Consider the following 12,852-nt stretch of genomic DNA (forward strand, 5'->3'; position numbering starts at 1 on the left):
TTTTCTTGTCCGATTACAAAGGTTAAGAGTTGTTTGTCTTCTTAGCACTTAGATGGGTGACCATTTTGTAGGTCATGGGTTATATGGTCGTGTTCAACGCAATCCTTAAGCAAGGCTTTTGTGAATTTAACAGAAATATTCAAGGTATTATATGAACCTTTTTAGAATAAATAAAGTCGTCATGAAAAAACAAAATTGTAGTGAATGGAAAATAGTGAATAAAATCATCATATTTGCTGTTAATTGTTGAACGTAATGAAATTCTCGTGTGAGTCGAAAACACCTAATCAAATATACAAATATAAAGCTGGGGACTACTGAGTTAACATATATCGACATTCAGTTCTTGGATCAGATGCCAAGATACATATATGTTATGTAGTTAGTTCCCTTTGTGAATTTTAAGAAGATTAGATACTTGAAGTCCTTCCATAGTGGAAAATAGGGACTGCGAATCAGGAATGAGCATCAGTTCTGTTTTGAACGACTCATTTGCTTCCATATTGAATTAAAGCGAATTTATTTTGGTATTGGTATAAGTAAAACGCTTCCAATAACATATGTGACATACCTCGTAATTCTTAGAGAGTTTAGAATGAAAACAAATTCAAAAGTGAATAAATAGAAGGGGATATTTCCTCTTCCTCCATTCTATTGAAAAGTAATTGTTAATAACGAACAGATGGTCGGTTGCAATTTTTATATCTGGTTCAAACCATGACGTGTTGAGTACACCCTTCACTAGGGGATTTGCTCCAACTGCATATAAATAAGAGTTAAAAAGTGAACGGAGATGGTGTTGAATTCCGATTTCTCCCTTGAATTGAAATGAAGATGCTCGTTATAACTGGAGTCATCATTGTCACCTTATGTAAGTAAGTGATTCCTAAAAATGGATAGTCATTTGGTTTCTTCTCTTTGCGTATAGAGTACTTTAGTATTTTCAGGTTCCCAACTCGAAGCTATACCCAGCATTAGTATTGATGATGTCGGATTTTATCTTTTCACCCCGAAAAATCCAACTGAGGGACAGAAGCTTAAAATTAATGACACAGATCTTCTAGACGATTCCAATTTCAATTTCAACTGGCCAATAAGGTAAGGTACGAATACCAAGAAGGAAAACAAGTGGGGTAAAGTGAAAATAGTGCAAAATGTTGAAACCATCATTTTACGTGCTCACATTAGCCCAGTGGTATCTTGGTCTAGTCCTCATTCCTGGTTTAATATAGTTCCTTTACCTTCTTTTGCATCGCGGATCTTAAGGCTTTCAACGCGATCCCGAGTGATTGTGGAGCCAGTAGGCATGGTGTTGCAAGTTATAAAACTGTGTGACAATAGTCCCTTTCATCATCATCATCAACGGCGCAACAACCGGTATCCGGTCTAGGCCAGCCTTAATAAGGAACTCCAGACATCCCGGTTTAGCGCCGAGGTCCACCAATTCGATATTCCCAAAAGCTGTCTGGCGTCCTGACCTACGCCATCGCTCCATCTTAGGCAGGGTCTGCCTCGTCTTCTTTTTCTACCATAGATATTGCCTTTATAGACTTTCTGGGTGGGATCATCCTCATCCATATGGATTAAGTGGCCCGCCCATCGTAACCTATTGAGCCGGATTTTATCCACACCTGGACGGTCATGGTATCGCTCATAGATTTCGTCATGGTGTAGGCTACGGAATCGTCCATCCTCATGTAGGGGGCCAAAAATTCTTCGGAGGATTCTTCTCTCGAACGTGGCCAAGAGTTCGCAATTTCTCTTGCTAAGAACCCAAGTTTCCGAGGAACACATGAGGACTGGCAAGATCATAATCTTGTACAGTAAGAGCTTTGACCCTATGGTGAGACGTTTCGAGCGGAACAGTCTTTGTACGCTGAAATAGGCTCTGTTGACTGACAACAACCGTGCGCGGATTTCATCATCGTAGTTGTTATCGGTTGTGATTTTCGACCCTAGATAGGAGAAATTGTCAACGGTCTCAAAGTTGTATTCTCCTATCCTTATTCTTCTTCGTGTTTGTGTTTGACCAGTGCGGTTTGATGTTGTTGGTTGCCACCATATATGCCCATATGTTGTTGACGTTGCCACCATATATGCCTTCATTGATGTGCAGCCCAAGATCTCGCGCCAATCAACGCCTGCTCGATCTGGATGAAGGCAGTTTGTACGTCTCGGGTGGTTCTTCCCATAATGTCGATATCGTCAGCATAGGCCAGTAGTTGGGTGGATTTGAAGAGGATCGTACCTCTTATATTTACCTCAGCATCACGGATCACTTTCTCGAGGGCCAGGTTAAAGAGGACGCATGATCGGGCATCCCCTTGTCGTAGACCGTTGTTGATGTCGAAAGGTCTTGAGAGTGATCCTGCGGCTTTTATCTGGCCTCGCACATTGGTCAGGGTCAGCCTAGTCAGTCTTATTAATTTCGTCAGTATACCGAATTCTCTCATGCCGTGTACAGTTTTACCCTGGCTATGCTATCATAGGCGGCTTTAAAGTCGATAAACAGATGGTGCAACTGTTGTCCATATTCCAACAGTTTTTCCATCGCTTGCTGCAGAGAGAAAATCTGATCTGTCGCTAATTTGCCTGGTGTGAAGCCTCTTTGGTATGGACCAATGATGTTCTGAGCGTATGGGGCTATCCGGCCTAGCAAGATAGTGGAGAATATCTTATAGATGGTACTCAGCAACGTGATACCTCTATAATTGCTGCACTGTGTGATATCTCCCTTTTTATGTATGAGACAGATAATGTCTCGTTGCCAATCGTCAGGCATTGATTCGCTGTCCCATACCTTGGGCACAACCACTTGGTGTAACTGGTCGCCTCCATATTTAACCAATTCGGCTGTAATTCCATCGGCTCCTGGCGACTTATGATTTTTTAGCCGATGAATTGCACGGACTGTTTCTCCTAAACTTGGTGGTGGCAGTATTTGTCCGTCGTCTTCAGTTGGCGGGACCTCCAACTCGCCGATGTTCTGGTTATTCAGTAGCTCATCAAAGTACTCAACCCATCGCTCCAATATGCCCATTTTGTCGGAAATGAGATTTCCCTCTTTATCTCGGCAGGATGAGCATCGAGGTGTATAAGGCTTCATCCTGCTGAGTTGTTGGTAAAACTTCCGCGCTGGTGCGGTTGCTCCCTGTACTTTTCTAGTTCACAGACTTGTTGGTTATCCCAGGCTTCCTTTTTCCGTCTGTGAAGTCGCTTCTCCGCTCGACGGAGTTCGTGACAAGTCTCTGCGCGTGCCCGCGTTCTTTGAGAATGCAACATTACTCGGTATGCAGCATTCTTCCGTTCCGTTGCTAGCTTACATTCATCGTCAAACCAGCCGTTCCGACTCCTTTTGCGACTGGGGCCAAGTATGTTTGTGGCCATATCAATGATAACGTTCATCAGGTGATTGTGAAGATCATTTGTTGATGCTTCATCTTCAGGTCCTCTTTTGACAGCGGTTATTGCGGCATCCATTTCCCTCTTATATGTGTCGCGGAGGGCTGTGTTATGGATGGCTTCAGTATTCACTCTCACCTGATTGTCAGAGGGGATTGTAGGTGGTGTCGTAAATTGAGCTCGGAGCACCCCCCTATATGTTCTGACATCAATCAAGGCTGAGAGGTGGCGGCGTTCGATCAACACGTGGTCAATTTGTTTGAAAGTGGTCCCGTCTGGAGAGGCCCACGTATGTTTGTGGACCGCTTTCCGCGCAAACCAGGTACTTCCAACAACCATTTCGTGTGACCCTGCTAATTGAATAATCCGCAGTCCGTTATCATTTGTTTTTCGTGTAAGCTATGGGAGCCAACGTATCGCCTGAATACGGGCCCCTTCCCTACTTGGCTGTTAAAATCCCCAAGTATGATTTTAATATCATATCTGGGACAGGCTTCGAGGGTTCGTTCTAATGCCTCGTAGAAGGTACCCTTCTCCGACTTTACAGTCTCCTCTGTAGGGGCGTGAACGTTAATAAGGCTTATATTTTTAAACTTGCCTCGCAAGCGCAGAGTACATAGCCGTTCGCTTATGTTTTCAAAGCCGATAACAGCAGGTTTCATTTATTGGCTGACCAAGAAACCTACTCCGAGCACATGGTTTACTGGATGACCGCTATAATATATGGTGTAGTGGCTCTTCTCCAGGAAACCGGTCCCTGTCCATCGCATCTCTTGTAACGCTGTTACATCAGCCCTATATTGGGACAGGGTATCGGCTAGCTGCTCATCAGCTTCATCTCTGTACAGGGAGCGCACGTTTCATGAGAAAATGCGCAAATCGTTGATCCGTTGTCGTTGCCGGGTCCATCGTTTTAAAGTCCATCCTGTCCGAGGCTACTGTTGTGGCTTCGTAACAAGTTGTTTTCCATGTAGGGTTGTCAGCCCTACCCAACCCCCAAGCTGGAGGACCAGTTGGTACAATTTGTCCCGTTTTTAGGCGCGGGAGACTCGCCTTCATTCTTCTCCGTCTGCAGCTTTTCGTTAAGAAAGAGCTCCCAGCGGTCACCACGTGGAGGTGGAGATAGGGTTTCGTAATAGAGCTGTCGGTGTTGGTTCAGCAGGCATTTCCCAGGTTTTATGCTCCATCTTGGGTACCAATCCAGGTTTCGCCCTGGGACATATACTATCCTTTGACCACCACCAATAGTCCATTTGGTTCTCTGAAAGCTCAATTCAATTTTAACATCGTGTTCCACATTGAAGGAAGTACGAAATTGCTTGAGAAATATACGAATTTGTTTGGAAAAGTAATGAATTTGACTGAAAAAAACTTTAGCTCTCAGCGTTTAATACTTACATATTACTAGTGGTCAAAACGCTAGGCTGTCGCAACGAAGGTCGTTGTTCAAATATCGCTGGTCGCACAGGGTTCGTATCGAAGCTGGATGCTCGATATTAGCCGCCTCAGCTGCGGGTGAGTACCTGAGTCAAATCGAGGTAATAATTTTGGAGGAGGGCAATGCTTCCCCCATACACTTCAAGCTCTACCTCCAAATTGAGCTGTTACGCCATCAATTATTTTATTTCCGAGTTGTCACAATCCCGACTGATACCGGACTTTACCTAACAATGGCGCTAGGTGCCAAGCAGGTAGGCTTTGAAGAACCTACTTATTTAAAAGAAATGGAGAGGCTTCAGTAGTGGTGGCCTGTGGCTGGCAATTACAAAGATTCGTCAAGCACTCCAGAAATATTGAACACGTTTGTATATTGAATACTTCTGCGTGGTTTGAACTAGACTATACGAGAGTCCCAGGATATCTAGAGAAGCCGTGAAGGATACGGAACAATACCTGTAACTAACATGGGAACTACAACAACTTCTAATCACTCATGCAAATTCACACTATCTTTCTTTTTAAATCATTCTAGAATTATCATTCATGGTTACGAATCCAGCAAGGACTCCTATATCAACATCGCAATTCGAAATGAATACTTCAAAAAGGGAAATTTCAATGTAATCTCTGTGGATTGGTCATATTATTCACACACTTTATACCCCATTGCGATGGATCAAGTCACGCCCGTAGGAACTTTCGTTGGAGAGTTGACAAAATTCCTGAATCGTCAAGGTGCATCCTATGACAAGATGTACTTAATCGGACACAGCCTGGGAGCACACATTGCTGGAGTGGCAGGGAACCATATATCTCCTGAATTATACAACACAATTTTCGCTTTAGATCCTGCTCGGCCAGGTTTCGAAGGAATGGCTTTAGAACGAAAAATAGACCGGAATGATGCCTGGTACGTTGAGTCGATCCAAACGAATACGTTTTTATTTGGCGTTGGAATGGTGGAGCCTGTTGGAGATGCAGCGTTTTATCCGAATCATTTGGATCCCATTCAGCCAGGATGTGATGAAATTAGTTGCTCGCATACTAGATCCATTGACTATTTCGTGGAATCGATTAATTCCGATGTTGGATTTTTGGCCAAAGCCTGTAGCGCTTGTTCTGAATATGTCCGAATGGGTGGTGAACCATCGACTCCAAAAGAAGGTATTTTTGACCTTTCGACTAATGCAGAGCCGCCGTTTGCAAGGGGAAAATATGGTGCTTGACCCCATTATTTTACTTTTGAAATGAATCTTTTGAAAATAAATAAATTTTTGTAGAAATAGGTGTAACTACTTCTTTTTCTTTGACGAGCAGATAGCTATCACTGCTATTGTTGTATCCTGGAGGGTTGGTCTAAGCAGGCACTACGCAACATGGTTGTGACTGAAATTTTTCGATTCACCTTTCATCGCGTAGTTGAAAATAATAATAGTAATCGATAATGACGAGTGGTAGAGAATCTAATGTGTTAAATGTGAAAGGTCCAATGGCTCTCAAATGAAAACTTTATCGGAATAAGCTTCCAGTATTGTTACCATCTTTCCCATCATTGAATAAAGTGTAGGAACTTTGCAGTCTTGTACATTACTCACTGAGGAAGCTATCACTACATCTGGCAGTTAGGGATAAAATGCACAACCAAAAATGAGGAAAAGGAGGATTTTAAGATCCGGTAGGGATAACCGGCAGGAGTCATTTGACTTGATATCAACGTCGAAACCGCTAATCGTGGGGCGTTTCGACTTCTAGGCCCCACGATGACCAGGAGCATTGTTCCACTTGCTGGCCAAAGACACTTCAGACGTGTTTAGAATGCAACATACCCGAAGAACCAACGAAGTTTTTTTCAGACCACTCACATAACCCCAACAGAGCGTCCAGACAGTACAGTTTGCTAAATGCTGGTTGTATGCTGGTATTGATGACCACCTTAGCAGTCTGTTGCGAATAGTAGAAATGTTCAGCCGTGATATTCGGATGGACAAGTGTCGAATCCAAGCCATCCGCACAGGTCATCACGAGCCGCATTCTGCATAGACCCATGCTCGAGTTGGTGATCTGAAGGATGCTCTGCTCTCCGAATTCTTGCGATGTGTAAAGCTGGTGCTGAAATCGCATCTCTCGGGGAATATATTCGCTATTCCTTCACTGGAATCGGAATATTGCCGTGGAAAAAAACGGATCTGGAAAACATCTAGCGGCGAATATAGACTACCACATCAAAATTCCGAATGCATCATTCAAACTGTACCGTGGAGCGGATGAACCTGCCTCGTCCCATTGGAGGTAGAGACGTGGTTGACCTGGCAGTTCAACATCATCGCTAAGTCGACCCACTGCGCGCTTATTTTTACACCTTGCATGCGGCTGTCTGTAAGGCACACTGTATAATGACTCCACTTAACTTGAAGGATCGATCTTTCAATCCTGAAGTGGGTCAAGAGCGAATCGATGAATGGTCGAAAGAAATGCACGGCAAACACGTGAATTGTTTTTGGCAACTACTTGTAGAACAGATGGCTTTGTGCTGGGTAGCCCTTTCCTGAGACGGAGAGATTCCTGTGTGCCATTCAGGACGGCGTGGTCGCCACCCGAGCTTATAAAAAGTTCCTAATGAAAGAGCGGGTGGAGAACGACTAGTGCAGAATGTGTGGTTCGGCGTTAGAGACGTTGGACCATCTCATTTCTTGCTGCGCTGTTATGGCACCGGTGCAGCATACGAACAGGCATAGTGCTGTATCCATCAAAACCCTGCATACAAGGATTGACTGAACAAGGGAACATGCCCGGTTTACCGATATGAGCGCAAGTACTACTTCACAGTTCTGCTTACAGCATGCATTGGAATCGGCTAGTTTTAACTGATCGCCACATACCGCACAACAAGCCCATTGTTATCCACCCTAATAGCAACATTGAACGAAAATACGTGGAGAAGACGGTGAACTATGAGCCACTGGCTCGGGAAATCAAAGAAATTTGGCATCTTGAGCGGGTGGTGGTAGTTACCATAATATTGTCACCTACAAGTATTATACCTAAATCCCTCACGGCTTCCCTTGATGTCCTAGGACTTTCGCACAGTCTGGTTCAAACCATGCAGAAGGACACCATTCTGCATACGTGCTCGGTGTTGTGGGGAGTTCTCGACGGATTCAAAGCATGTGTTTCAAAGCATTTTTATAGGATTATCATCAATTATTGACGATGTAAAATTAGTATTTTTTTTAACTATATTTCGAGAGTGAATTTATACAGGGTGCGGCAGCATAACTTCCTTTTTTAAAATGCGCGCCACTCAGTTAGTTGATGTCATAGCGGAGCGCTAGTGGTCTCGTTCAAGAGGCGATACTGTAAAGTTTTGTCCCGACACGGTTCAGTGGCCATCATGCATTGGAATAGTAAGGAGCGTGCCTTTGCCGTTGAGGTTTACTTTTCAAGCGGATGTTCGGTTATTGCAACACAGGGTGCATTTCGGAATCGCTTTAATTTAGCCCCGTTGGCTCCCGTCAGACAAACTGCAAGTGCGATAAAAGGAACAACTGGAGTCCCTCGGCCCGTTAGATCACCTGAGAACATTGAAGCAGTGAGAGCGTCAATGTTGCGATCGCCACGGCGTTCTGCGCGCAAACATGCATCTGCCCTTGGACTATCCAATCGTTCTGTGAGAAGAATTCTTCGTGATGATCTTCATTTTCATCCCTATAAGATGGCGATAGTGCAGGAACTTTCAGAACGTGACTTCAATTCTCGGATGAACGCGTGTGAGCTTCTTCTTGATGTCGTTCCCGAGGGTGCTATTGTTTTTTTTAGCGATGAAGCCCATTTTCATTTGTGTGGGTCGGTTAGCAAACAAAACATGCGCTACTGGGCTGACACCAACCCTCGAGAATTGCATCAAAAGCCTTTGCATTCACCCAAAGTCACAGTGTGGTGTGCAATTTCCTCAGCTGGAATTATTGGTCCCTGGTTTTTTGAGGAAAATGAGGTTACAGTGACAGTGAATTCGGACCGGTATGTAAACATGCTACAGAATGGGGGACACTTGGTTCCAACAAGACGGTGCAACAGCACACACTTCAAGAGCATCGATGGCTGTTTTGAGGGAACACTTTCCAGAGCGCCTTATCTCAATTAGAGGCGATTTGGAATGGCCGGCACGCTCTCTCGATCTGTCCCCTTGTGATTTTTTTCTATGGGGTTTTATTGAAATCCCGTGTTTATGTGAACCGTCCAAGAGGCCTACAAGATTTGAAGACCAACATCCAAGAAGAAATTGCCAACATAACACCTGCTATGCTAACAAGAGTCATGACAAACGTCAGAAATCGGTTTACACAATGCATGGAGAATGGGGGACGTCATCTAACAGATTTGATCTTCAAAACAATGTAAATAAAAACTTTAGACATGTACCTACATTATAAAAAATAAATAAATATTTTCCGATGCATACAATAGTTTTTATTGAGTTTTGAAAAAAGGAAGTTATGCTGCCGCACCCTGTATAACATCTTTCATACACGTCACACATTTTTTGCAACCATAATAAATGAAATACACCTTCCTCCCCACCACCGGCCCCGCTATCAAGATAAACACTTTATTCACAGTGATAGCTTTACAACTCAAACAATCTTTTTAACTGGCACAATGCTCAGATACAGCTGTGCAATCTTAATTGAAAGATCTACTTCCAGATATTGACTCGTCCGAAAATACCAAGCCATTAAAACGCTGATACTCTCCACCTCAGACGGTTCAAGAATCAACCCGTTCCAAATCGAAACGCTCATTTCTACTGGAATCTCTGTATTCTGTCCAAAAGACTGATATCATTCTGAAATGTAATGAGATCGATAAGAACCGAGAGTCAAACGGTTATCAAAGCTGCACATTCATAAATTTGTCCGTCAAGAGTTATCGCAAATGAAAGAACAGAACAAAAAGAAGCAAAAATGTTGGCAAAATTATATTTGAACGGAAAATGATAAATACCACAGAATTTTTACATTCGCCTTACACACGTCTATACAAAAGAAAAAAGATAGCACAGTATTCGTTGTTGGCGGAGATATGCGTCCATTGGGCAAGTTGCAGGATGATGGCATTGTTGTTTGATGTTGGATAAAAACTACGAAAGTATTCTACACGATAGAAATGTTACTTTAATATTGAATTTGTTTTTCACTTAATAAAGAAAAAATCTAAATCAATTGTCATCCCTCGTTCTCGTGGGCGCACGTCCCTAGATTTTATCTGTTGTCTTATCGCTTCGTTTCGGGTGTCTTTTTGTTCTGTTGAATTTTTGGATGTGTGCTCAGTTTCCCCCGTCTCCCATAAAATCTCAATAATTATTCTTTCCGTTGTTCGCCATTCACCCTCAAGCCAATATAGCAAGACGAAGGACGCGATGAAATAGATCCTTAAGGTGAAATGAACCCATACGAAACCCGTTCCCTACTCCAGGCCTAAAGCCCAATTGATTCCTTGAACTAGAAAGAAAATTAGAGGTATCCACGCGACTAGCCAAAGGATCCAATCCAAAAGGCGGCCATACAGCACGTGGGGCCGCTCCCATCTGAAATATAAAGTACATTTGAGAGTTAAAGCTACTGAACCGTGTCCTAGATGGTCTTGCTGACAACTTACGGATTCTTGAACATCTTCTTCAAGTCAACCTTCTCCTTACAGTACGGGCAGGTTTGCTTCTTGCCCACTATGCACCAGCCACGAATGCAGAACTCATGAAAAACATGATTGCAGGACAATTTGTAAGTATTCTCTATGACTCCTTCCTCGTTTTCACTAACTATGATGTGGTTCCCACACACCGCGCATATATTACTCTCTAAGCTTCGTGTCGGCATTCCTTGCGGCGAATAATACTGGAACGAAGCAAACGTACTGAACACGATCAAGTAAAAATTCAATAATAAAATCTACCCCTATGTGGGCTGCCATCTTATCTGTACAAATTGCGGACACATCGCGGCCGAGAACGCCAAAATACAACCCGTAGAACACGAACAAGCCGCCGACGTCCATCCAAACGTTCGGCGCCTGATTGAAAATGAAATTCAAGCCGGAAAATGTCGCCATCATTATGATGTAGCCGATTATCCCTAATCCGTAACTTAATTTATAAATAAGGTAGAACCATTTGTAGACTAGTCTGGAAGCGGAGAAAGGACAGACAATGAAGGATCACAGCCAGGATAAAGTTGCTCGTGGGGACTTACCTCGGAGTCGTACCCTTTATAGGTTTCTCACTCGCTTTCCACATCACAAATGCCGTAATGACTGTCAAAATAGCCCAGCAAAACACGAACCTGAACCAGTAGTTTTTCACAGCGATTATTAATGGAATGATCCAGAGGGCGATCAGTGAGGTCATCTGGAAGGAAAGTCGAGGTTTCACTTAAAGATTGTCGGTTGTAACTTAAAAAGCGTTCGCTGCGCGCATTCCTACCGAGTATGATTTGTAGTGACGCTTCTTCCACTCGACTAGAACTATTTGAGCGACAATGAGGGTGACCAGAAGGACCAGGACCATCTCCGAGTGCATCGCCTCATGACCTTTGTGCTTCTCGTGCAGCTTCTGGTGCTCGTACCTGAAAGGAAACGGGATTTCAATTGGCTACCCCTGCAACTGGGAACCAGATGTAGTCATCCGAGTGATTACCTCATCCGCTCCTCAGGAGTCATATCCGCTAACGTCTGTGAAGATATTTATAATCTAATTAGACCCAACTCGACAAAGCCGCCCAAGAAATACCCACGAATTACCCACCTTGTTCGGATTAACCGGTTCGTGCAAATCATGCTGCATTTCCATGGCGCAGTCTGCTCCTTTGTCACTGTCCTTTCGTTAGAGAAATCGATGCTATGGAAACTGATCGGCAAAATTCCTTATCACTGTCATGCCGCAATCAAAACACTGCCCTGACCATCATTCTGCTGCCACCGTGATCGGTCTTGGACGTCAAATTGACAGTTCATGTGCCGTCAGCTTACCAATGGCAGGGGGAGAGTTTTCTTGTTCTCTTTTTCCAAATATTTTCGTTGAGTTCTGTGGCTTGGATTCTAGTGGTGGAAGAGCGGGAAGCCTATTTAAAATATAGTTTGAAAGGTTTTACCAGAAGGGTCGTTGAGCTATAAATGCGTACGAGCTTTCTTCGGCGAAGAGGCTTTTTGGAGTTAACTTTTTTCCCCTGCTCCGTATTCCCGCGTTCCCCCCTACCTCATGTTTAGGAGGCGTCACCTGTACCTCTCGTGTCCCACGTACTCGAGGAGGGCGATCAGACCCGAGTCTGCAAGGGACTCATCTGAAGTGGCCTCGAAGCCTCACCGGAGGTTATCTGGTACCATGGGAACCGGGATGGCCCTCTGAGAGCATATGCTCCAGGAGAATTCCTGGAGGATGTGTTCTCGGCCCGGTTATTTGCGGTTGGCCCCCTACTGGGAGTTTCATGGTGGTTGTGGTTATGCCTACATCGCGGGCAGAGCTCCTCGGAGCTCAAGCGTGGAGTTGCGCTGTACAACTCGGGTGCCGTACCCCTTAGTTGCGGCAGAGGTGTTAGATAGGCCTCGCATCCACTGGTATGAATGCTGAGCCTGCACTCAGTATAAACCAGGACATGCAAGCACAGCGGGGCTCTGATGGTGGTCCTAAAATCAATCTGTGTCCGAAGAGGACCATGGGATTATGCCTACACGGCAGGTACTCACGTTAAACCCCCAGGACTTTCATGTATCTCTCGCGTAATTTTGCCACATGACGTTTGGAAGTTTTTCTCCTCCACCGCCCTAACTTAATTCCCCGTATCAGAGCTCTGACCTTTTGGTGGATATTCCGCCTCTCCCTGATGAACCCGCAGAGTTCATTTATGCGTTCCCCCAATGAAACAAACGCTGTTGCAGTTTGCTGCCTTCCACGCTCGTTCTTTACGGCATCGGCATTATGTTAATCCCGAGACTATCCAAGTTCCTCTCCCGGTCCCGCGA

The 12,852-nt window shown here is 44.3% G+C and overlaps 2 protein-coding genes across 4 annotated transcripts; one reads left to right on the forward strand and one right to left on the reverse strand.

Moving 5' to 3' along the window:
• Positions 1-392: 392 nt before the first annotated feature.
• LOC119658671 (pancreatic lipase-related protein 2-like) lies at positions 393-6,141 on the forward strand. 3 transcript variants are annotated; one of them, XM_038066242.1, is made up of 3 exons: positions 404-871; positions 948-1,098; positions 5,375-6,139. In XM_038066242.1, exons 1-3 carry the CDS (start codon positions 829-831, stop codon positions 6,066-6,068), a joined length of 888 nt encoding a protein of 295 aa, XP_037922170.1. In that variant the 5' UTR covers positions 404-828; the 3' UTR covers positions 6,069-6,139. The 3 variants fall into 3 exon arrangements, with proteins under 3 accessions (XP_037922179.1, XP_037922170.1, XP_037922165.1); XM_038066237.1 differs by having other exon boundaries at positions 409-871; positions 939-1,098; positions 5,375-6,138; XM_038066251.1 differs by lacking the exon at positions 948-1,098 and having other exon boundaries at positions 393-875; positions 5,375-6,141.
• Positions 6,142-9,805: 3,664 nt separating this feature from the next.
• Positions 9,806-11,846, reverse strand: LOC119646153 (RING finger protein 121). Its single transcript, XM_038046524.1, has 7 exons — positions 11,639-11,846; positions 11,531-11,565; positions 11,318-11,459; positions 11,088-11,242; positions 10,792-11,020; positions 10,498-10,733; positions 9,806-10,426 (listed from the first exon to the last, which is right to left on the reverse strand). Exons 1-7 carry the CDS (start codon positions 11,681-11,683, stop codon positions 10,306-10,308), a joined length of 963 nt encoding a protein of 320 aa, XP_037902452.1. The 5' UTR covers positions 11,684-11,846; the 3' UTR covers positions 9,806-10,305.
• Positions 11,847-12,852: the final 1,006 nt, after the last annotated feature.

This window comes from Hermetia illucens, chromosome 1 (assembly GCF_905115235.1).
Source record: "Hermetia illucens chromosome 1, iHerIll2.2.curated.20191125, whole genome shotgun sequence".
NCBI classification, from domain to species: Eukaryota; Metazoa; Arthropoda; class Insecta; order Diptera; family Stratiomyidae; genus Hermetia; species Hermetia illucens.

Excerpts from the sequence above, each read along its gene's own strand:
- LOC119646153 (XM_038046524.1), bottom strand. The coding sequence starts at position 11,683 with ATGGAAATGCAGCATGATTTGCACGAACCGGTTAATCCGAACAAG. Across the intron at positions 11,460-11,530 it reads ACTCCTGAGGAGCGGATGAG|GTACGAGCACCAGAAGCTGC; the intron begins GTAATCACTCGG and ends GTTTCCTTTCAG. Across the intron at positions 10,734-10,791 it reads AGATGGCAGCCCACATAGGG|TATTATTCGCCGCAAGGAAT; the intron begins GTAGATTTTATT and ends GCTTCGTTCCAG.
- LOC119658671 (XM_038066237.1), top strand. The coding sequence starts at position 829 with ATGAAGATGCTCGTTATAACTGGAGTCATCATTGTCACCTTAT. Across the intron at positions 872-938 it reads AGTCATCATTGTCACCTTAT|TATTTTCAGGTTCCCAACTC; the intron begins GTAAGTAAGTGA and ends AGAGTACTTTAG. Across the intron at positions 1,099-5,374 it reads AATTTCAACTGGCCAATAAG|AATTATCATTCATGGTTACG; the intron begins GTAAGGTACGAA and ends AAATCATTCTAG.